The sequence below is a fragment of the Esox lucius genome, chromosome 18 (genome assembly GCF_011004845.1).
Source record: "Esox lucius isolate fEsoLuc1 chromosome 18, fEsoLuc1.pri, whole genome shotgun sequence".
Taxonomy (NCBI): Eukaryota; Metazoa; Chordata; class Actinopteri; order Esociformes; family Esocidae; genus Esox; species Esox lucius.
Genome location: NC_047586.1, coordinates 11,078,936 through 11,101,328, shown reverse-complemented (window position 1 = coordinate 11,101,328; position 22,393 = coordinate 11,078,936). Strand labels below are relative to the sequence as shown.

Here is a 22,393-nt window from a genome sequence, read left to right as displayed (position 1 = left end):
TCCAAAGATTTTCTATTGGGTTCAGGTCTGGAGACTGGCTAGGCCACTCCAGGACCTTGAGATGCTTCTTACGGAGCCACTCCTTAGTTGCCCTGGCTGTGTGTTTCGGGTCGTTGTCATGCTGGAAGACCCAGCCAAGACTCATCTTCAATGCTCTTACTGAGGTTTTTTATCCATGACGGCGTAGTGTGTTACTAATGGTTTTCTTTGAAACTGTGGTCCCGGCTCTCTTCAGGTCATTGACCAGGTCCTCCCGTGTAGTTCTGGACTGATCCCTCACCTTCCTCATGATCATTGATGCCCCACGAGGTGAGATCTTGCATGAAGCCCCAGACCGAGGGAGATTGACCGTCATCTTGAACTTCTTCCATTTTCTAATAATTGTGCCAACAGTTGTTGCCTTCACACCAAGCTGCTTGCCTATTGTCCTGTAGCCCATCCCAGCCTTGTGCAGGTCTACAATTTTATCCCTGATGTCCTTACACACCTCTCTGGTCTTGACCATTGTTGAGAGGTTGAAGTCTGTTTGATTGAATGTGTGGACAGGTGTCTTTTATACAGGTAACGAGTTCAAACAGGTGCAGTTAATACAGGTAATGAGTGGAGAACAGAAGGGCTTCTTAAAGAAAAACTGTGAGTCTGTGAGAGACGGAATTCTTACTGGTTGGTAGGTGATCAAATACTTATGTCATGCAATAAAATGCAAATTAATTATTTAAAAATCATACAATGTGATTTTCTGGATTTCTCACAGTTGAAGTGTACCTATGATAAAAATTACAGACCTCTACATGCTTTGTAAGTAGGAAAATCAGCAGTGTATCAAATACTTGTTCTCCCCACTGTACACTGTCAATAGTATTTTAATTTTACTTTTCAACCAGGAAAATTGATTAAGAACCAATTCTTATATTCAGCAACAACCTGGCCAAACTAAGAGCAATTAGGGTTAACTCTCTTGCTCAGGGTCAGAATGACATAGCTTTAACCTGGGACCTTTCGGAAATTAGTCTGATGCCTTAACCACTAGGCAACCTTGCCTCCCCGAAAACAATCATTATCAAATAAGTCTAAATAATATAGCCTCCATTGTCCTGGTTGAGCATGTACACATCTTAGTCAGCCTGGTGTTTTTTTTAATGAACTCTATTAGACTACTGTGTGGCGTGTCCAAAGGGATAAATGGGTGGATGAATAGAGTCAGTGTGAATGTAGAGGCCTGGAAATGGCCTGGCAGCAGCTCCACAGCTGACACTCCCTCCTCACTCGGTTAGAGTCACCCCAATGTGTCTGGATTTCCACATTTCCTCCCCACGTCCAACCACGACTTCACTGCGCTCTAATACTAGCGACAGGTGTCTTCCACAGGAAGAGTCTGTTGGGGCTCTGCACTGAGTAGCAGGCTTCTGTTACGCCATGCCGTGCTATGTAGCCGCGGCCCTGTTGAATCAATCGGACACACTGAGGGCCCATTGTTTCCTAATTGTCATAATATTGTTGGCTCCTGATATAGCAAGCCTCCTATTCAGAAGTGATGTAATAAGAAACGAGTGAGGTTTGTTTTATTAATGATCAGTATGTATTTGAAAGTATCTCTATGTGAAAGAGGAACAGCCATATACCACCTAGGATTTGACCTATGACCCCTGAACCCATGTGTCATCTTCTAAGCAACCCCTCAGTGAGCCTAGGACTTATCCTCCCCCTAGTTTTAGTGACCTCCTGGAGGAATCTGTGGCTGTTCTATGCAGTTTAATGGCTTACTCACACACTGCTGGACTGTGTGTGGCTGTGTAGCTGGGACAGGTGTCACAACACCATGAAACAGAAACTCTCTGTTTCACATTTCACACTGTAACTCCCATCAGAGACAGTTGTGTGCAGGGCTTCACACCCAACCTAACACTGGATCCCAGCGATAATCATTGTGACAAATGACATTCAGATTCATTCAGTTAAGAGGTGAAACATTACATACTGTACATGCAGTTTAGAAGTATTTTAATGGTTTAAAATACTCCTGAAAAAGGTAGTGTTAGTAATTATTTGAATAATACACTGATGAGCCAAAACCTTAGGGACACTCACAGGTGAAGCGAATAACATTGATCATCATCGCGAATGTCTTTGCGTGCCTCCCCTTTCAGCAGCTCACCTCACCTCACCCCTCCACACCTCTCTTGGCAGCAGCCTAGGATGAACCCAGGCCAAGGGACCCCCTCCCTCATGGGACCTAAAAATGTATTGGTACAGACAGCCCCTGGGTCGAACACAAGAAGAGATAAAAGCAGTCTGTGAGGTTAATTGTCCTTCCAAAATGTCCATCACTTATCCTTTGGTTGTGTTAAACTGTTGACCACTAGTTACAAAACACCTCACCAATTAATCTCTTGCCTTTCTTTAGACATTATGTTTTGTTTCAAATAGAGTGTGTTGCTATTTAAGCCAGGACTCTGAAAAAATAAAAATAAATGAATCTTGCTAGGACTAACCTGGAAAATAAAGGTTAAATAAATAAAATATGTACCTGGTGTTAACACTTGTTTCTTTGTCATAAGGCAATTTGTGTAGTAAATTAGATACCATTCACTGACTAAAACCCCTCGTTGTTTCTGAAGGTGCAATATCAGAAATGTAACATTATTTCAAATTGTAATATTATATGACTGACAGGTGGTTGCCCTGCCTCAGAGTGAGTATAATGTTCAGGAAAGGAAATGCATTTATCACGGGGAACTTTACGCTCCCCTTTCACACAACATCCCTCAACAATGCCTGTCTTTACCCTATGTCTTTACCGTCCGTTTCCCTACCACCTGCAGTAGATTTTCAGTCAATTATTTCGCTCAGTGAAAAGGAAATGATACGCCTCTCACAAAATTCAGAGAACACTTTAATCAAATTACGTTTTTGATAACTGTTAAAAAACAAGATGACAGATGATTATGGCACCAACAACGATGATGAATGTGCAAGTGCCCGGGACACCCATCAATTCATAAAAGGTACTTTGTAGAACATGGACAATGCACAGTGGACTAGACAAAACAGAAGTCAGCATGTGTTGCATGCATTCCGCTGTTTGACCAGAGTGATACCTCCAACTGTGCGGTGGTGTTGGGGGTCAGTTTTCATCTGAAAATCCAGAGCTGTTAATTGTGGGTTAAAGACGGCTGGTGTGTGAGAGGCCTGGTTCACCCCGGCACAGCACTGGGCTGGCGGTTTCCCCCCATGGTCATATTTCTGCCACAGCCAAAAAGGTTAATTGGGTGCAAAGACGTTGTCTCATCCGACTAGTCAACAGAGGACTAGACTCATCTTTACCTTGGATTTCCTTTGTGATTTGTCCAGAATATTTCTGGAGGATATGTTTATCAAGGCTTGTGTCACTTTATTGTTTTACACATTTAAATAGATATTCAAGGTGTAGGGAAACAAATGTGAAGCCCACAATGATCATGGAAGCAGAAAGAGCTTCTGAATATAGTCATCACCTGTTTGACCAGGTTCACAATAGACTAGAGTCGCATTTCTCTACAGTAGCTTCATTCTCGTGCCACTTTTTGTTTGTTGTGAAGTGATCTAAATGTGTGATCTCGATCTCTCTGGTCAGAGCAGGTGGAAGTGACTTCTGCCTGTATCCAGCAAGCGTCACAGAGAACAGGAATGCCAAACATTCCAGCCACGTTCCTAATCAAATCAAAGAGATGCCAGGCAATAACCATCATTGGAAATGAATAGAGTTAATTTACATTAAAAAAATGTCTCTCAAAATAGTTGGTGAGGTGAGGTGGTTGTGTATTCACATCATTCAAGCTCTTGATAATGCACTCTGACCCTGACACATATTGTTACCAAACTATTTCACACTGTGACCTTGGAATCTTACAGGCCACTGAGGGATTGTGGTCCTGAACTGTGTGAGACTGGAGACCCGCATTCCTTGTATTATTTTTTCCAATCTGTTTACACAGTCAAATAGCACTAAAAAAATTATGTTATATTCCTTATGACGAAATATCACACTCACAGTGTTCCCATTTTGGGGTAATCTGGGTGAAACCATTCATGTCCCTACAGAGACCTAAATTATACTGATAGTGCTCCTGCCTAAAATACACTCAGGGGTGTTCTTAAAAAGCTTCTATGGCAAAGATAAACATGGTCTTATTAATAGGCCTTAAGGCTTACAGCAGACAAATGAAGCCTGATGCCACATGTTTATCTATCCAGGGATCATCAGTGTAAACCTATTAGAGTATAATCGTAAAAAAGTTATATAAATAATTGAGATCAACTGCATGTTTTTTACCATAATTTGTCACCGGTGAGTGACTACTGCCTTAAGAAAACTTCGACTACAAATTCAATTCGCATGATATGTGAGACATTTGCATAATGGCCTGTAATACAAATTGAATACACCCAGGGAACATGCAGTTGCGTGTCAAAGAAATGCATTCCAGCCAACAGTTGATATCCGATCATACAGTAAACATTCTTGTCTTTCCACTGATCTATTTGGCAGAGCACCACAGGCTTTTTTCATTTACAGTAGCATCTTGCATATCATGACAGTGGCCTAATGAAACCAATCCACTGTATACTTAAAGAAGACAAAATACACAAGGTTGTGAAGTGCTTTTGCTCCCTCATTGGTCAGATCGGATGCAGGCTCGTCCATAGACTCGCAGAAACGGCTGGCTGTGTAAAGTCTTCAGTTTTGCCCGCCACGCGCTCGCTGTCGTACTGACTGCGCACTCCAGGCTAAAGACCCGACCGCAGGACGTGCAGCGCAATTTGGATATAAACTCTCCAACGTTTCAAATTACTTTGATTTCTCCACGTTTTGAAAATTACGCCTCTGCAATCTCAAATGAAGCTTCTGCTTTTTCTGTCAAGTTATCATCCCTGAGAATTCTCTATTATTTTCGCAATGAGCTGCTTGGATGTTATGTATCAAGTATATGGTCCTCCGCCTCAGCCTTATTTTGCCGCAGCATATAGCCCATATCATCACCAGGTATGTAATTACTTGTTTTGTGTTATTTAGTATATTGGCGTACGTGAAAGTTTTAATCAGACTTTAATTGACCGCGAACATTTTGGCGTGGTCTATTAAATGAATCTGCTTGACAGGGAGCTAATAGCCTAGACCTTATTAACAGTTATCTAAAAAACGAATTACCCCATTGACAATTGGTGGCCTAGTTTTGATTAGAATTAATTAATAATTAGCCTAATTAATAATAATATGTAAACACAACCTTCCTTCTTGTCTTCTTTAAGCCCATTTGTTATTTTGAAAACATTTGTGTATTGTAATTCAACATTTTATTTTGCATGTTACTTATAAAAAAATACACTATCTGTTCTGTTTTGCAAAAATCATTAGATTTTACGTACGTTACCAACTAATTAATTTATTCTACTGCAATTTGTGGTATTTATATAGACCTATATGTATACTACTTTAGGCATATTCTGAATATATTTAAATTACCGAGATATATCAGCACAAGTCAATACAAAAATGACCATGGAGGAACTCGTAGGTATATTTTAATACATGTTTGCAACTTTTACCAACCTTTCAAGTTTTTCGCTTTTTTATTTTAAAACGATCTGTAGACGAGTTTGCCATTTAAAACTCTTTACGTTCACATAAAGCCTGGCCTTGTACATTTTATTCATAACGTACAATGAGAAAGAGCGGCAATTAATTAGCAGTGCTCCAGTAAACGATTTCGTTGGAACTTAGCATATCCTCGGATACAATTGGTTAGTGTCATTTAATATATTTAGTTAAGGCTTGTGCACGCACGATACCCAGCATATATTGGCTAGTCAGCGTCCATGTCTTTTAAAATTGCTACTTGCTTTAAACCTCTCAGTCAATATACAAAAGCAGATCTTAGTTTGCACAGAGAGCAGGTTTTCACATTTCAAATAGTGCGAAGTCTTTTTTAGAGAATGAATAGGCTACTGATATTCACTTCACGCTCCCACTTCACACAACAGCCTAATTAACAAATTAACTGTCCACGGATTAAAATCCATAGCTTGTACTTGAATCCAACCACTGTCTCCTCCAAGAAAACTTACAGTAGCCATATTAAAGAGGATCATCTTGAAAATTGCATTTTATTTAGAATAAGTTGGAGTTTATAGAGGTCACTACGTAACGCAAATACGCAGCTATGGGACGGTGCAAACAAAGTGCAGAAATGTCACATCTTGCTGTCACACAAATGTGCTTGTGAAATACATCTATATGATTGTAAACTGGTGCCTTGAAATTAATAAAATACAAGATGTCAAGGCTATTACATACTGACGTTTGTTCCTCCCACGTTCCAGAAACTGGCATTTTATTCAAAAATGCAAGAAGCCCATGAAAGCATCAGCGGGGGCAGCTCGTTCTCGAACTTTCCCGGGCCGACGATCAAGGAGGAGGACTGTGCGCGAGAGAAAGAACACCCTCCGGAAGCTGAGTACCTGAATTCGCGATGCGTGCTCTTCACTTACTTCCAAGGGGACATCAGCTCCGTTGTGGACGAACACTTCAGCCGGGCCCTCAGCCAGTCTAGCAGCTATGCCCCCGGGTCCGCAAGCAACAAGTCCACACGAGGTAGCAAACCACTCCAAACACCTGCCTGAGAGACGTGTGCGGGTTCATTTTACCTGATGATAGCCTATCAGGGATCGTCAATTTGGTTCAGACTCCGGACGCATTCTTTTCATGAGCGGATGCTACAGTGGCCAAAACATATAAAAGTCCAAACAGATAAAACATTTGTCTACACCATATTATTTCTAAAACCTGCATACCTCTAGGCTATACCATAACATAGTTTAAGGTATCTCAGTGTGTGAGAATTATTTCGAACAGATTTCCTACATTGAATTTACTTGTATGCAGATTTCCTGGTGTTTTTACAGTTTCGTATGTCCTGCATTGCTTCCATAACTTTGACAGAGGGATAACATAGGCTAACCGCAGCGTCTTGTGACTATATTTAACTTTCAAGTTAAAGGATGTTTTTCCATGAAATACAGCATTAATTGGGCAAGTGGTCTAACTTAGACTAGTGTTTGTATGCAAGTGAGTTTCGTTTTTGGTGTGTTATTGTGTTCACATCATACTCAAATAAACGACCTTTTTAAAGTTTAGATTTTTGAACAAATACAGGAATCACGTTTTGCTCCATAGTTAGTTTTTTTGCCATTCTCTCGCATGTGTGTTTGATCAAAGTGGCAATGGAATCATAAAGTCAAACAAAATTGATGGGCATAATATATTGCTGTAAATAAAGCAGTTGAAAATATAATAGCATGTGAGTCCGGCTCTGACATGTTTATATATTGTTGGGGAATTTGTAGCGAGGTTTAGGTATTATTTCTCTGTTGCTTGTTACTCCCTAAATAAAGTAACCATTTACCTACCATTTTCAATTTTGATCAAACCTGAGGAATAACTTACAACATACAACATGCAATGATATGTATCCATTTATCTCCTTTTTGCCTGGTTTATCCTGAATTTTGTTACATCCTCAGAAAAACAGGCTTATCCATCCTAACGCACAGATTCATAAACTTTCAATAATTAATTTAACATTTTTTGTTAAATTAACTTCATTGCTAAATCAAGCTATACACGATAAAGAGTTTCAATATGTATATCTTTCATTGCCCAGATGGATCATTCCCGATGAGCCAGAGGAGTTTCCCCCCATCCTTCTGGAACAGTGCGTACCAGCCCTCATCCCTGAGCAGTGCCTTAGGAGCTACCCACTCAGAGATCCCTTTCCCTGGGGAGCCTTATTCATCTGCCTCCTTACACAGCCACCTCCACCAGGCCACCCCAGAGTCCTGGCACCCGTCCCATCACCACCACCACCACCCCTACTCACTCAGTGGGGCCATCGGCACGCAAGGCTCTGGATACCCTCGACCCAGCATGCACGAGGTCTACGGCACGCACTTTGACCCCCGCTACAGTTCTCTGCTGGTTCCTTCAGTCCGCCCCCACCGTCTACCTCCGGCCACTGTCCCCGGGCCCAGTGCTGCGCCGTGTGAAATTGGAAAGAGCGAACCGGCCAGTTCGGCCTGGACCGGGGCCTTCACAGGGGCGGGGCCGGATATTGCCCTCAACGTGGACGCAGGTAACTACAACTTCAAAAGAACTACAACAACGGAGTGTTAACTCTTTCGGAAAGTAGTGGTGATTCACTGCAGAACAGCTGAGTTTTATTATCCCCAAACCTTCACAGTTACTTTTGTTTGCTGTGTAGTTCATTTAAGGTAGAAGTTAAGAAAATTAACTACTCCTCACACCGGTTTATGCTTACATTCATAACATTATGCATGGTTTCTTTCTTCCCGGGAAACAGTTGTCTTGTCAAGGCCACTCTCCAACAGTAAGAAAGACAATGTCTCTTTGCTTCACCAGCTTGAGTACTCTCAGTCTGCTTTTCTTCCTAGGAGGCTTATGCTTTTTCACACCTTTCTGCTTGAGGGCTTCCTCCTTCTAAATATAAGCCATTTGTCTACCTCTTCCTAATCTTATTTTCTTGCCCTCCCTTCCCTTTTTCTCTCTCTTTTTTTCTCTTTCCTTTCCTCTCAGGTCTACAGGCTCAGGATAAGAGCAAGGACTTGTACTGGTTTTAAAGTCCTCCTGCCCCCTTCCAGGCCTGAGCTGGCTTCTGTGTTTCTCTGCACTGTATGATGTTGACAGGCATTTTCTGTAACAGATTCTAATCTCACTTGCAGCTCGACGCTACACCCTCTGTGGCAGAACCATCCTCAGCTGAAATGACGCCATTGTGGATATCCCCTGCTGGAAATACAGCAAACCAGGAAGAGAATCTAAAACCCAGTCTCTCCTACTTAAAGAAATGTGGTCTAAGGACTTGTTGGACAGCTTGGCTGAAATACTCAGTGGTACGACTGACAACTGTTATATAGCCAAGACCAAAAACTTTCAACTCCTCCGAAGAGGACACTTGTTGAAAAACAAAAGAGAAAACCCTTTCATGGCGAAGATGTGACACAGGAGCATGAAATAAATTTTACATGAGCATACAGTGAATGGACAAGATTAGCCATTGTTGTTTCTTTATCCGCAAAAGGAGAGGAAGCGATAGAGGAGCATTCTCTGACATGACTGAAGTGAGCAGCGGCTATTTGAAGCCACTTGACTCTATCTATGTTGCCTCCCCAGCAGCTGTCAATGACAACTGTTTCCGAATGGACATACACAATCTTATAGTGTTACTGCTGTGTTTGACCAGGGGCTCCAAAGTTCATAAAAGGAGCATTTTGTCATATCTGGACCCCGACTCGCATGGAACAGCTGGTTTTGACTGGTGACTACGAGGAGGAGGAATGGACAGGGGGGGTAGCGGAGGTGGACGCAGAACTCGGCTCTGTACTGTATGTCTGTGTGCAATCAATGGGCAGGGCTATATCTCAGAATGATGCATTAAAAATGTAAATCTTCAGGAGTTTATTCCTCGTTTATTTTTCGGTCGTCGCAGATTTCAAGCAGTCAAATGATTACCCATGGTATATTGTATTGTGAACATATTAATATATTACCTTTTAAAATGTTTTTTCCTTGATACAGTTCGGATGTAAAGTCAATGTGTTGTCAGCCTGTAATTATAAAGCATTGGCACAATGTGATTAAAGCTCAACTCTAGATTGCATGCTCTCTGTCAACTGATTAGGCATACATGTGCAGGGCAGATAAAACGGCTGATCTATAGAAAATATTATTTATAGACATTGATTCTGGTGTTCAGTGATGTGTGAGTTCATCTGTAATTGGGTTTTTGCAGCTTGTCAATATCATCAATGCTGATGCTTCACTTCAATATTGTCAAAGCTGATGTTTCAGCTTGTCAATACTGTCAAATGCTGAAGCTTCAACTTGTCAATACTGTCAATGCTGATGTTTCAACTTGTCAATACTGTCAATACTGATGTTTCAACTTGTCTATACTATCAATGCTGATGCTTCAACTTGTCAACTCTGTCAATGCTGATGCTTCATCTTGTCAGTATTGTCAATGCTGATGCCTCAACTTGTCAACACTGTCAATGCTGATGCTTCATCTTGTCAATATTGTCAATGCTGATGTTTCAACTTGTCAATGCTGACGCTTCAACTTGTCAATATTGTCAATGCTGATGCTTCAACTTGTCAATATTGTCAATGCTGACGCTTCAACTTGTCAATATTGTCAATATTGTCAATATTGTCAATATTGTCAATGCTGATGCTTCAACTTGTCAATGCTGACGCTTCATCTTGTCAATATTCTCAATGCTGATGCTTCAACTTGCCAAAACTGTTAATGCTGTTAGATTATGTCCACCTTTGATCTATGAACAAAATCATAAAACCGGAAAGTAAGGGGAGAAGGTCTTTATTTGTATTAGTCCAAGATGTTAATCTTTAGGTCTTACCAGTTCACCAAATAATCCAAAGTTTAACACAGTCTTTTATGCCAGAACACATAGGAGTCGGTCAATGATCATGTAGCCAAGCATTGGTCCTCAGACCACTTAACAGTAATGCTCCAATCATGTACTTGCATCGCATGTTCATACCTCCCTTATGGTCTTGTATAGTGTCCTTGGGTCTATTGATGAGTCGCATGACGGTAACATGCTTCATTTCTAGAGGTGTGGACAGGATGTGTGGACAGAAGGTGTGGACAGAAGGTATGGACAGGAGGTATGGACATGAGGTATGGACAGAATGTATGGACAGGATGTATGGACAGGATGTGTGGACAGGATGTATGGACAGGATGTGTGGACAGGATGTGTGGGCCCCATCAGTAAGGAGGGTCCCATGTTCTACGTATTTTCCTTTGTTTGGTTTTCAGCTAGCACTTCCATGCGTTGTGTTAAGCTTTTCATGCCCATATACTTCCGAAGCGCTGATGCTTCAACATGTCAATATTGTCAATGCTGATGCTTCAAATTGTCAGTGTGATGGCAATTTCTAAAGGGCATTCAATACATCACACCAGCAGAAGTGAAATATTTGTACAGAACAGTTGCTATGCACATTCAACTCAGACGTTCTTGAGGATAAGCCAAGGATCTTCTTTTTTTCTAGTTAAGGTCACAATACTCATCACCACCTACATTTTCCCTATAGACATACTTTTCTCTGTACAATCCGATCACACAACAGATAACGTAATGCTCGAAAGAAGAGAAATACAGTGGTTGTTGGAACACTCATAAGAAACAGGCTGAAAAAGGAAATTGGCGGTCAAACAAAAGAAAGTGTGATGCTGCCGCCATATGTTCTCTTTCTCAGATGTCCTTTTGGTTGTGTGAGTTTAGCACTGGACAGCTGTAGATTAATATCAGCTTCTGACAAAAGTGATGAGGGATAAGAGAGGGGTGTGGGTTCTCCCTCCCCAGGGTACCCCTAACAAAGGCCTCTTTTCAGAATGTTTTTTTTCTCTTAAATTATCCTGAAAAAGTTTTTTAGCAGTTAATGGGATAAAATGTGCAATTGGCAGGTAAAATAAGCTACATGATGTCAGGGGTTAATTACTACATGATGTCTGCTAACTGCAAAATAGATATTTTACTATCTTAACTATCACTGTGTAGGCCAAGAAAATGTACTGAATCAAATGTTGTTGGTCCTGCCATCAAAGTGGGGGATTTTCAATGTCATCTGAGTAAAATATAATATATTGGTTGTTATTATGGCTACAGAACTAGTTAAATAAAATAAAAAATTTAAAAAGTATATATATATATATATATATATATATATATTATACTCTGTAATAGATTGGTGTGTACCCAATTACAAACAGTTTGAGGCTGAGTATGCCACACTGTGTGAATGAAAAATTGTTAGACATGTTTCAAAGCTGTCGGCACTCAATGCCTGACTCTGACCTTTTACCAAGCAGTCCTCTGGGACAGGACAAGCAACAGTCTTTAGCGTGGTTACAGAGGAAGTTCACCCTTTTTTATGAACATGACAGGGCCAGGGTGTGGAACCAAGCGCAGACACAGAGGCAGAAAGGAGATGAAGTTCACAGATGTTTAGTGTAGGAATAGGCAGTCTCGTGGTTGGCAGGCACGCAGAGGTCAGACGATGAATCAGAATCCTAGAGGTACAGAGGAATTGTCTGGTTTGAGGTTGAGGGCAGGCAAAGGTCGTAACGAGGCAGAAGCACAGGGGTCAGGCAGGCTCGGGGGGTCAGGAACAGAAGGGGTTCGGTAACTGGGAAGGCTGAGCAGAGAACGGGTAACAGGAAACAGGTAACACGGGAGTAAACACTGGAAACGCATGAAAAGACAATACGACCTGGCAGCGGGGCGAACACAAAACACAGGCATAAATGGACACGAGGTAACGGGAACACAGGAGACACTTGGTGGGGGGGACAACAAGTGAGACAGGTGAAACCAATCAGGGCGTGACAGTACATGGTCTTATTTTCACAGTCTGTTTTTGTACATGACCCTGAATTACATCAAGATATCATTCTGAATAATGTTGCTGTACCGAATCCTGATTTGCAGATTTTTGTTGTTGTCAATAACATTATGGGGTTATGGCACAGTGGGGGTAAGAACTTAACATTTGGTAAAAAGACATAATCCACTGTAACATTCTAATGTAATGAGAGTTGGCTTCAAGTATTCTGAAGTATTAAATAGCTTGCATAAATACATTTTTTGAATGCAATGTAGACATCAAACACTATGGCCCAAAGTTCTCTTTAACACATGAAATATGCAAATAACAGTTTGGCTAACAGAACAGAAAGAGAGAGAGAAAAAGAATCTCAGGTTACAAATTGGGAAATCTTCCCCTTTAACAAATAACACAATTGAAAGCCAAAACTCATAATAAATCTGTGTTAGTGAGCACTTCTCCTTTGCCAAGATAATCCACCCACCTCACAGGTGTGGCATATCAAGATGCTGACTAGACAGCATGATTATTGCACAGGTATGCCTTAGGCTGGCCACAATAAAAGGCCACTCTAAAATGTGCAGTTTCACTTTATTGAGCGGGTCCGGGGGGGTCCAAAAACCAGTCAGTATCTGGTGTGACCACCATTTGCCTCACGCAGTGCAACACATCTACTTCGCATAGAGTTGATCATGTTGTTGATTGTGGCCTGTGGAACATTGGTCCACTCCTCTTCAATGTCTGTGTGAAGTTGCTGGATATTGGCAGGACCTGGAACACGCTGTCATATACGTCGATCCATAGCATCCCAAACATGCTCAATGAGTGACATGTCCGGTGAGTATGCTGGCCATGTAAGAATTGGGATGTTTTCAGCTTCCAGGAATTGTGTACAGATCCTTGCAACATGGGGCCGTGCATTATCATGCTGCAGCATGAGGCGACGGTCGTGGATGAATGGCACAACAATGGGCCTCAGGATCTTGTCACAGTATCTCTGTGCATTCAAAATGCCATCAATAAAATGCACCTGTGTTTGTTGTCCATAACACACGCCTGGCCATACCATAACCTTACCGCCACCATGGGCCACTCGATCCAAAACGTTGACATCAGCAAACCGCTCACCCACACGACGCCATACACGCTGCCATCTGCCCTGTACAGTGAAAACCGGGATTAATCCGTGAAGAGAACACCTCACCAAAGTGCCAGACGCTATCAAATGTGAGCATTTGCCCACTCAAGTTGGTTATGACGACAAACTGCAGTCAGGTCGAGACCCCGATGAGGACGACGAGCATGCAGATGAGCTTCCCTGAGACGGTTTCTGACAGTTTGTGCAGAAATTCTTTGTTTATGCAATCCGATTGTTGCAGCAGCTGTCCGGGTGGCTGGTCTCAGACAATCTTGGAGGTGAAGATGCTGGATGTGGAGGTCCTGGGCTGGTGTGGTTACACATGGTCTGCGGTTGTGATGCCGTTTGGATGTACTGCCAAATTTTCTGAAACGTCTTTGGAGACAGCTTATGGTAGAGAAATGAACATTCAATTCACGGGCAACAGCTCTGGTGGACATTCCTGCATGCCAATTGCACGCTCCCTCAAAACTTGCGATATCTGTGGCATTGTGCTGTGTGATGGAACTGCACATTTTAGAGTGGCCTTTTATTGTGGCCAGCCTTAGGCACACCTGTGCAATAATCATGCTGTCTAATCAGCATCTTGATATGCCACACCTGTAGCATATAAAGATGTGGTATTTAGACAGATGTGTGAACAATATTTAAGAGAAATAGGCCTTTTGTGTACATAGAGAAGGTCTTAGATCTTTAAAGATGGGGGCAAAAACAAAAGTGTTTTGTTCAGTGTAATTAGAGATCGAGCGGAATTGTGATTAACATTATCCTAAAGCACACAGACCCCCATGTCCTTTAACAAAACGCGTGAACTGGGGCCAGTTGTCACCATGCTTGACCTTCAGTGGGAGTGGGACAATGAAACCAGGTCAGTCAGGTCCAGGCACCCAGCAGACAGCCAATCTACCTAAGACACTGTGATCACTGTGCATATTAATAACTCTCGGCTTCTTTGCGCACATGTGCTATAAGCCCTGTGTCATGTTGCAAATTGAAATGTGCACAGTGATAGATGGGCTATCATATTTTCCTAAAGCATTTTCCTACATTGGCTTTCTCAATACTGTCAAATACACAATTGACTGTATCTAGCTACAAGGATTTGTAATGTCCAAGATGGGCCTACCCATCAACCAAGGCCTGTCGGTTTATGTGTGCTTACGTAAACCAACAGTGGTGGTCTTAACCGTGCAACCGTATACAGTTGGCGCTCTTTCTGTTTGTTTGGTTAGAATATCATTACCCTTGGAATCAAAACATCCATCTGTGATTTTCAGTCTGTAACAGCTGCAGGGATGCCTGCCTCGCCATAGAACCTTTGACAGTTGAATAGTTAATGTAAACACACGCCACAGAACAAGGTACGGGGGTTATGTTGTTGTTCCACATCCCGATCTGTCTCACGCCCTCTGCTGCGTTAGCCTCCTCTCCGTCACCGTCCCGTTGGGGGGGGGGGCACCGGGGTAACGGTGGGCCTCCACCACAGACAGGATCACCACGTGATGGGCTGTAACATGATCCATCCTGCGATGTTGCTCTAAAGCCTTCTTAGCCGACTCTGTTCAGCCTGTTTTGAGAGGAGCCCTCCTGACCGCCATCACGGCGGGTCATGTCTCTTAAGCCCCTGTCGCTCTCTCTCTGTCTTGCATGCAGTCCACTTTTGAGAAGAAAATAGTTGAGGCTTCTTATGAAAGAAATGTATGTCTACGATGGGCCCATGTAATGCAATGCAATTAAGCCAATGGTTTGTAAAGATAACAGTCGACAACATAAGCAACTTCTACATACATAATTAATCATGAATATAATAAAATACAATATATCCAACCACCATTCCACCAAAGGCAGGTCTTAAAATGTGTATATATATACATCATTAAATACTTTATATATATATATATATATATATGTATATAAGTATTTCATAATGTATCTGGGAGTTTGCCTTTGTACATAAACAGTTTGATAATACAAAGAGTTGGGGCTCGTATTGTAAAACATGATTTGCCAGCTCCCAGCGGGCCAGTTATCACCCCAGGGCCTCTGTCATATCACGGCTGTAATGCCTACTACTTGGCCCTCTCAACACCATTGAACAGAGGAGTCGGATGTTGGAGTTTGTGTAATAACGCCTCTCTCTGGTTGTCGAGGAATGCCAACCATGCTAATGCTGGGGCTACAGAGCAGCTCTGTGGAACATTCAGACCAGCCACGTGTGCCACATGGCTGACAATTCTCACATTAGTGGCCATTGGCATTTTTCGCATTAGTCAACATAAGCACTACAAATGCGATCTTGGATCCCTTTCCATTTAGCAGTCCACCTGGTGGTGCTATGGAGCAAACCTATTTTGTATTTATTTTTTATAAATCTTCAAATTTAATTATGTAATTTTTTAACTAAAACATTGCTACCAACGTTTGATTTTGTTGCTTTAAAATGTTTGTGATACTGAATATCCACATAACTACTTACCCAAGGAGAATGGATACGCTCCTCCACCAAGACTATATCATCTGACTAGATCATCTGACTAGATCATCTGTTTTTGACCTCAAACTAACATTCCATGTCAGAGGAGGACAGTGGATGTTACTTAACAAAAAGCTGATGGAAGACCATCCAGACCAATGCAGACGACAGGTCTTCAGAAAACCAATGGTCTCTATGAGGGTCTACTTTAGAATAGCACTTTTACCCCAAAGAGACCTTAAGGCATGCGCAATGTGTGTCATTAGTCATGTGAAACATGGTAACCACAACCTCACAGTGGAATTACAATTGGAAATATTATACATTTGAAAAAAGTAACCATTAAGACTCCTATAACGCAGTATGTTTACATAAGCTAAAGCCAAAACCACTGCCTCAAACAATGCAGTGCAATACAGACATTACATTTCAAGGTAGACTTGGGGGAGCTGGGGACTACAAGAGTATACCGTCTACTTTTACTTTTCAGCCATGCACTTGCATCTCAGCACAGATCAGTGTTAAGTGATAATATCCCATTTCACTGCAGCGCTCAGTGTTTGCGTGTTAACTGAGCTGGAACACTCCTAACAATGAGAAGGAATCCTTCATGTCTTGTTCAGGGAATTCCTCACATATCTAATACTCTTTGCTACACTCCTCTGGGTGGGAGAAACAAAGTCAGTGGTTACAAATGACTGACAAAATGACAGAGGGAGGTTACAGAAGATCTTGTGGCATGAAAGAGGCCTCAAACACAAATTGTTGACGAAGAAAGCGGTTTTTGTTAAGTATTTTTATGTGAAGCTAAGATGGACCCAGGAGCCCTCTAAAACAATGGCTGGGATTGTGAAAATGACAATGAAGAAAAATTCACTTTCAAGTCCCAGTGTCAAAGGAACTCCAGCCAGAAAGAGGAAAACTTTCCACCTGCAGCCGTACGAAGGAATCACAGATTTTATTCTGTAGCTTTATTTAGTATTTTCATCATTTCCTTTCCAAAGCCTTCCATTTTAGCCAACGACTGTCACCTGCCCCCTGGATTGTGTACAGTGGGAGAGACTGTAAATGAATGTGAATTTACACACAAACACAAAACTTTCTCTGGAACTGGAGCCCTTGGTGAAATACATGCATCAACAAAGTCATTGACAACCCACATTAACAAATCACTAAATGTATGAACTTGTTGTCAGAATCGGCAATTACTGACCCCAAATAAGTGAAATTAAAAGAGAGTAGAAAGAGAGTGGGAGTATGGAAAACCAGCTGTGGTGGTCGTTGGCCAAGACTGTACCAAACTGTCCGTTGTTAAATAAAACAAATCTTTTGAAAGGCATACGGTGGAGTGAGTTTTACTGAGGTTTGTTTATAGGGGAATTTACAACACTGGCATCTGTGAATGTAAAAATGACAGTAATGTGTACAAAATACATGCCAACAAAACGTTAATTCATACTTATTAAAATCCATTATACATTTTACAAACAGATTTAGCTATTCAGGTGTGCTGTCTGGAGAGTCAGAGTTAGAACATTAGAGTAAACACGAAAAAAAATTTAATCTACCAGAATCTCCCAGGGAGTGAAATCTATTTTCTGTTGACTGAATATTCCATAGTCAGAAGTTGAGGGTTAGGAAAGAAATCAAACAAAACAAAGCTCACATGCATTAAATGCATTATTTATTTTCATAAATGTCCATCTAGAGCTCAGATTGTACTCCCTGCTTGTTCCCCTTTGAGCAGTGTGTATACTGAGGACCACCTCCCAGTGGGATATAATTTGAGGCAGCGTTTAAACTGATGTGCCACACATTGAGCCCCGGGATTAAAGGACCACTTCATTCCTGCAAATTAGGAGGGCAGATTGAGATGGAAAACTAGGGTTTTCAAAGGGAGGCAGCTGGTTACATAAATCATAGTCATATGAGCGGAGGTGAACTTATACAGTACTGCGCTCCTATTTCATACACCCCCCAATGCATTCACTCTCACTCACACTCAGTCTTACACACACAGATGCACACGCACGCATGCACTTCATCCACGTGCACTCTGTTCAAGATCCTTTCCCATGTTATGAACACTGGCTACAGTATTATTTGCGCTGGAACAGAATCCCATTCAGATTATGGACATGACTGTCCAGTTTGAATCGTACCCGCGTGGACTTTGTGTGTTCATGTTCATTTTAGGTCACTTTGTTTTATCCACTGCACCGTTTAGGGAAACCGCATTTTCTCACAAACGCAATATCTCACATAATTTGCCCAAGGGACAGCATCTGTTAGTAAGTGCAAGCATGAAATAAACATTGAACCCCCCCCGAGATGCTTTGTTAGTTGGGTGATACCAAGCACAAGCAGGGAAGTAGCTGATGTGGCGCGAGAGAGTCTAAGTAGGTAAGCAGAGCCCGGTCAGCCACTCTCTAAGATGGCTGCCATGTACAGTATCCCCTTGCTCTATCTGATTTATGAGACTCTGTGGACCCCATCTGGCCAACATGCCATGGTCCACGGGACCAGCAGCTAGGCCACCGGGCCCTCTTGCCCAGCTGTTTCAGAAGCTCTCCGAGGCAGTGAAAGCTTGGCCTCTGGCGGGCCCCCTCAGCCAACATTTCTGCGTCAAGTCGTATCTGTAAGATGAAATTGTTCCCATATATTGCAATCACTTTATTTTTAATATGATGGACGCTGGATCTGCCAGTTTTCCATCTCAAAGCGGTAGACCTGTCTGACAGAGGGTCCCCTTGGAGATAAACCGAGTGTGTGAGCTAGAATGGATTATGGAGTAAATACATGGGGGCAGTGGAGACTTCTCCTGCCAGAGGAGCACTCCAACATAGAGAAACAGTGGATAACAACATGTCGATTTCTGTTTGTTGCTGTAATTGATCAGGTGAAGAATGTCTTTCATGCATGTGTGCATAAGTGTGGGGTGCCTCTAGGTGTGGCAGGACCACAGAGGAACGCCTACTGAAAAAGGGCCTCTCACTCACACCTTTTGACTTGCGCTGTCCGTCCGTGCCGGGTGAGGAATGTTGAGAGCCAGCAAGCTAGAGTGCCGGGTCCCACACAATGCCCGGATTAGATGTCAGCTATTCTAAACGTCAACAGTTCTTCACTCTCCGAAGCCGCACCACTTTTTCATGTCCCATGACTTGCTGTGATAATGGTAAACAAACATGGTCTTACCTGGTCAGGTAATGTGAAACCCCCCTACTTCCTGCTCTGGCACCCCTAAGAGCCCAGGTCCAGTCCCCCACACCCCCCACACCTCCACACCCCCCACACCCCCCCCACCCCCACACCCCACCATTAGTGTTGTGCCCCAGGGTTGGGGCTTTGGAAATGGATGAAGTGGTCTGGGGGAGGGGCATAATTAAGCTCGACTGTCGGAACAGCAAAGATTGGAGAAAACAACAGAAGAGAGCAGAGAGGGAAAAAAAACAGGTAAAGGATGAGCAGAGGTTGGTGAGGTGTGAAGGCGAGGTGGGCTCAGAGCACCATACCTGCAGGGATCCTCCACTGGCCCAGGGAAATGGTAGAGCCTGACCAGGGGATGGATGGAAACTAGAAGAACAGAGGGTCTGGCAGCTTCAACAGGATGAGGGTCAACAGGGGTCAAAGTGCACTGGGGTTTTGTCTTTCTTGGTGAGGAGGTTGTTTAAAATCGAAACAAAAAACAATGTACAGATTCGTTGAACTTCACGGATGTGATTTCTCACTGCTAAAGGCGTAGGAAGTTAAAGGTTCCAAGTTCCAGAGCTTACTAGATTCACACAGTGACTCACTGTCCTTGTTGCATATGTTACAAAAAATTGGTTTAGGGCCTGTTACAACATTAAACGATATAGTATCATTCAAACTTTCATAAGTGACCTCTAGGATAACAAAATGATGCGGAAAGGACATCTTGTGAGATATGTTAGCTGTGGGACAACCCTGTCATGACAGGGATGCGTATGTCGGCATGATAGCGACAAGGCTGAGAGTGAGAACACGTGGGTGACAGAAATTAGAGGCCCGGGTCGACACCAACATGCTACTGGTTGTGACACATGTAGGCCCAGTGCTGGCCAAAACACAGACCGGGACTCTGATGAACAGGTGGGCATAGCGACCTGTCAGCCTGCTGGAGATTGATGCAGTGGGTTAGAGTGAGGCCGGGTATTCTCTTACAACGTGGACAGCTGTGCTGGGCCCTGCCTCAATGGGACGTCTTTTACAACAACAGGACACTCCGGGGCCTTGGGTAACGAACTAGTTGAGCACTGACGTTCGTCCAAATCGGCGGCGACTTGCATCCCATCTTTCCCGTCATTCTTTTGATTGTCTGAAGGTTGATAGACAGTGTGAAGGGAAGCAGATGTCATTGACAGAGAGAGGCTTGTAAATTCAAGGAGCCACACAGCAATATTGCTCATCGTCAGTCTCATTAAAATTCATTTCAGCATAAGTTACTAAACCAAAGTACCATTGTAAAACATTTCGGTCACACTTCATGATATAAACTTTGTGCCAGAGATAGAGCAATAGAATCGGATTAAGAATAAGATCAAGAACTACGCCTGCAGTAACAGAGTAACTTTTTCTCTATATGGGTTACTGATCATTTCTGCCTTCAGTTGTTTGGATTTACTTAAAAAACCTAGTTAAACATTGGTTGAATACAATGTCGTAGCCTAAAATGGTCCTGAAGATATACAGTAACCATTTCACATTGCTCGCTCATCCAGGAAGTCTGTCGAATCAGGGCTCGAGATGACACGCTCCTTTGGCTAACGACATCAGTAGAACTTGCAGGCGCCCAATCCGTCTAAGGGAGTCTCTAGAGCATGATGAATCAAGGAATTCCCTGTCGGCCATGACTTCCCGACCCAGGGCTGTGTTGGGTCAATACGCACCCCCCGCCCCTTTATGGGACTCCCGGCTTTGGCAGGTGGGGCTCGAACATGATATGAACCCAGTTTTAAGTGACGCAACCACACCGCAATGCAGTGTCTTATGTTGCTGCGCCACTCGGGAGACCCTGTCCTAAATACATTTGAATGATGTTTAATTGGCTAAAATGTGCCAATTTTGTTTTTGCTTGGATCTCAAAATAACACAGATTGTCTGATTTGTCCTTCTGCTTTTATAGGCTTCTATGGATAACAAGAATGTAATTGACTTTGTTTATTTGGATGGCAACATTCTTGGAATGACTTGTGTTATTTGACAGCAAAGCAATTATAGTTCACGTGTATACTCTTTGAAAGCAATTCTTTATCATTGTAAAATATATTTAAAGGACAGATTAAAAACTTTAAAAACTATTTTCACTTATGGACTGGCCACAGAAGAACAGTTTTTAGTCCTTAATAAGTTTTGAGTCCTTATTAAGCCAAAATATGTTCTCTTTTAAGTTCATTCTTTTATCAAAGCTTGGTCACTTTGATATCGCAGGCTGATAAGGATGAACATGCCTCCATGTCCAGTGTATGGGTCTGCTCGGGTGAATTAAAATTCCACAACCATCAAACCTCCGGTGTAGCTTGTTGCCTCCTGTCTGTGCTGCAGAGGTGCAGGTGTGCTGGGGCCAGCTGTATTTAAACCCACCCTTGGTCCTGTCCTATTTAAACAACAACATCTCAAAGGACACAGGCTGGGACACAGATCTGTGAGAAATAAAGAAACCACTTATTTTTGTCAATGCAGCCCATTAGAACCCATACGAAACCCTGTGAAAGATGTCAGCATCCCAGTAATTAAACTGTGCAACTTCTCTATGGCATGGAATGTCTTTGTTGCCAGTAGTGGCTTTCGCCCATTTTTCTGTCTGAAATTAAAGCATTCAGGAAATCTGAAACCTCTGCAGTGCTATTCGGCTGCAGTGGTGTCCCTCTCTGGACGAATCCCAATTGGCAACCTATTCTATACATAGTGCACTACTAATGACGTGAGCTATGTGTGTTCTGTTTAAAAGTGGTGAAGTACATAATGGATGGAACGCCATTTGGAATGGAGCCTTTGGCAATCTCTGCACAGATTGATACTGGAAATGAACAGAGCAATTCACAAAGAGTTTATTGATCTACAATTCTAGATGGAATATTCACCACACACATATTTAGTAGGAATTCTTTACATTACATTTTTGCCATTTATTAGGATCTCTGGCAACTACTGTCTTAGCAGCTCTTCTTCTTAGGGTCCAAACAGAGATGCATTAATCTTGTACAGTTAAGTATCTAATTTGAATACACCCTGTTTTAATTTCACAGCATTTTTTGCTTGCTTATTGTTGAAAGTTTAAAAAGGGGTCAGA

General features: G+C 42.4%; 1 protein-coding gene across 2 annotated transcripts; it reads left to right on the top strand.

The window, feature by feature from the left end:
• Positions 1 to 4,679: 4,679 nt before the first annotated feature.
• Positions 4,680 to 10,421, top strand: vgll2a (vestigial-like family member 2a). Of its 2 annotated transcripts, none has more exons than XM_010883031.3 (4): positions 4,680 to 5,023; positions 6,361 to 6,631; positions 7,701 to 8,168; positions 8,630 to 10,421. In XM_010883031.3, the coding sequence occupies exons 1-4, from the start codon at positions 4,937 to 4,939 to the stop codon at positions 8,671 to 8,673; spliced, it is 870 nt and encodes a 289-aa protein (XP_010881333.1). In that variant the 5' UTR covers positions 4,680 to 4,936; the 3' UTR covers positions 8,674 to 10,421. The 2 variants fall into 2 exon arrangements, with proteins under 2 accessions (XP_010881333.1, XP_010881334.1); XM_010883032.3 differs by having other exon boundaries at positions 4,681 to 5,023; positions 8,776 to 10,421.
• The last annotated feature ends 11,972 nt before the right edge of the window (positions 10,422 to 22,393 follow it).